General features: G+C 38.9%; 1 protein-coding gene across 1 annotated transcript; it reads right to left on the bottom strand.

The window, feature by feature from the left end:
* Positions 1–206: 206 nt before the first annotated feature.
* LOC131067109 (uncharacterized) lies at positions 207–1,441 on the bottom strand. The gene has a single exon (XM_058002044.2). It carries the CDS (start codon positions 1,170–1,172, stop codon positions 444–446), a length of 729 nt encoding a protein of 242 aa, XP_057858027.1. The 5' UTR covers positions 1,173–1,441; the 3' UTR covers positions 207–443.
* Between the last annotated feature and the right edge of the window lie 500 nt (positions 1,442–1,941).

Here is a 1,941-nt window from a genome sequence, read left to right on the forward strand (position 1 = left end):
TTGAAAGTTATTATAAATTAAATTCCTGCACGAGGATAAGATTTATGACCATCGGATTGATTCCACAATAGCGTACATTAAAAATGTGTTTCCAGAGAAAATGGGTGCTTCATTTTGCAAATTCAGTATTAGTTAAAGTACACTACTGAATCATCTATCTGGGTGAGAAAAGCCAGTTAACAGTTTATCTTACTTGGCAAAACAGATAAAAAAACTATGCAAAACAGTGATATATTCATAGTCAAATATTCTGCAAATGAACCAAGATATAAAGTAATACCAAATTGGCAAAACTCTTGGAAAACAAACTATACTGCCCTTGGGCTGTGCTTTTAGGCTGCTATAATTCTTGCCTGTATACAAAATTCTTAGTGATATGCTAGTCTCTCTGGGACTGCATAACACATAACTAAAAGTAAAAAAACAGAAGGAAATTGATGATTCTATGCTTTGCAAGGATCCAGAGGACCCCACACAGTCCAGAGATTGGATGTGAAGAATCCCACAAAGTTAGGCAACATTCTCCTCATAAAAGTTCTCTCTGACCCACTTGCTGTATGCATATACTCTTTCATCCTAGTGGAGCCACCAAGATTCTTGGGCCCTTCATCATCACAGACCATGTTGGTTTCCCCATCATCAGAGTCCTCCTTATGACCTATCATCATCCCTCTCTGTTTTCCAAAACCAGCACTCCCAAAATCACAGTTTGACTCCAACCATGTGATCAGCTGCTTGGCCTGCAACTTCTGCTCCTTTGCCTTCATCTTCTTCCCATTCTTGACTGCCATATGATCCTCAAATATCTCAATGGCTTTGTGGATAAGGTCTCTGTTTGGGGACTCATTCCACCTGCCCCAGAAGCTCATATAACACTCAAAACAACTGCACTCAAAAGATAGCCTATGTGGGGCACAGGCACTGGTACAGCTTCGCCTGCTTCCTCCTCTTCTGCTGCTACTGCTGCCCTTATTGACCCCCTGATTCTGATATGAAAAGACATTAAGAGAACAGGCTATGAGGTAAAACAAAACCTCCTGGTCCTCTGGAGGCAGGGCAATGCTCAGTGTAATGATGGTCTCAGGCAGAAACTTTGGCACAGATGATTGGCTTTCCAAACATGGATGAATCTTCCCTTTGCAATACATGGTGTCTGAAACTATAAACCCCATCTCTTCAACTCTCACATACAAGAAAAGAAAACCCACATAAAAAGCTTCACTACCCAGTACTATATATCATAAATAAACACTTCTGAAAGCCTGAACAAGGCTCAGTACTCAGTACAATAAACCTTACCAAAACTTTCACAAAAGGCTGGCTGCTCTGTCTTCTAGGATATCAGAACAATAATTTCATAAACAAAAGGCCCAAAACCCTATATATATTCATATAAAAGATTCTATCTTGTGTAATATATATTGATTGTCCTGGTCCCAACTAACCATTTTTGACCGACTTCTCCAATCCCCCACAAATAATCTATTGCATATACTCATTGTGTATACGTTAAAAATCTAGTGCTTTTCCGTTGGGAGTTTCCACTGCTGTTTCTTGGGTAAATCGAAGCCACAAGATGGTCAAGGAAATTTTGTCTTGATCAACGCGGCATCGAAGAAAATGTCAAGCTTTGACGGTACAAACGGAGTATATACAATGTATATATCTTGCCAATATCTGTTGTCCACGTGCATTGAGTATACCAATAAAACCTTTGCGACTTACGTGTCTTGGCTGTGAATTTTTTGTTCGGCTATTTACTTTTTTCAATACGTGGAGAATTTTACTCGGTAAAGACTAAAATACTCTGAATTTTTTGTTATTATTTTTTCCATATATGGAGAACTTTACTCGGTAAAGACTTTCATTTTGCCAGTCAAAGGGGTTTTGTATGTTTTATAATTTGGACTTGACTAGGGGGGAAACAAGCAAAGAGCCATC

This window comes from Cryptomeria japonica, chromosome 5 (genome assembly GCF_030272615.1).
Source record: "Cryptomeria japonica chromosome 5, Sugi_1.0, whole genome shotgun sequence".
Lineage (NCBI taxonomy): Eukaryota > Viridiplantae > Streptophyta > Pinopsida > Cupressales > Cupressaceae > Cryptomeria > Cryptomeria japonica.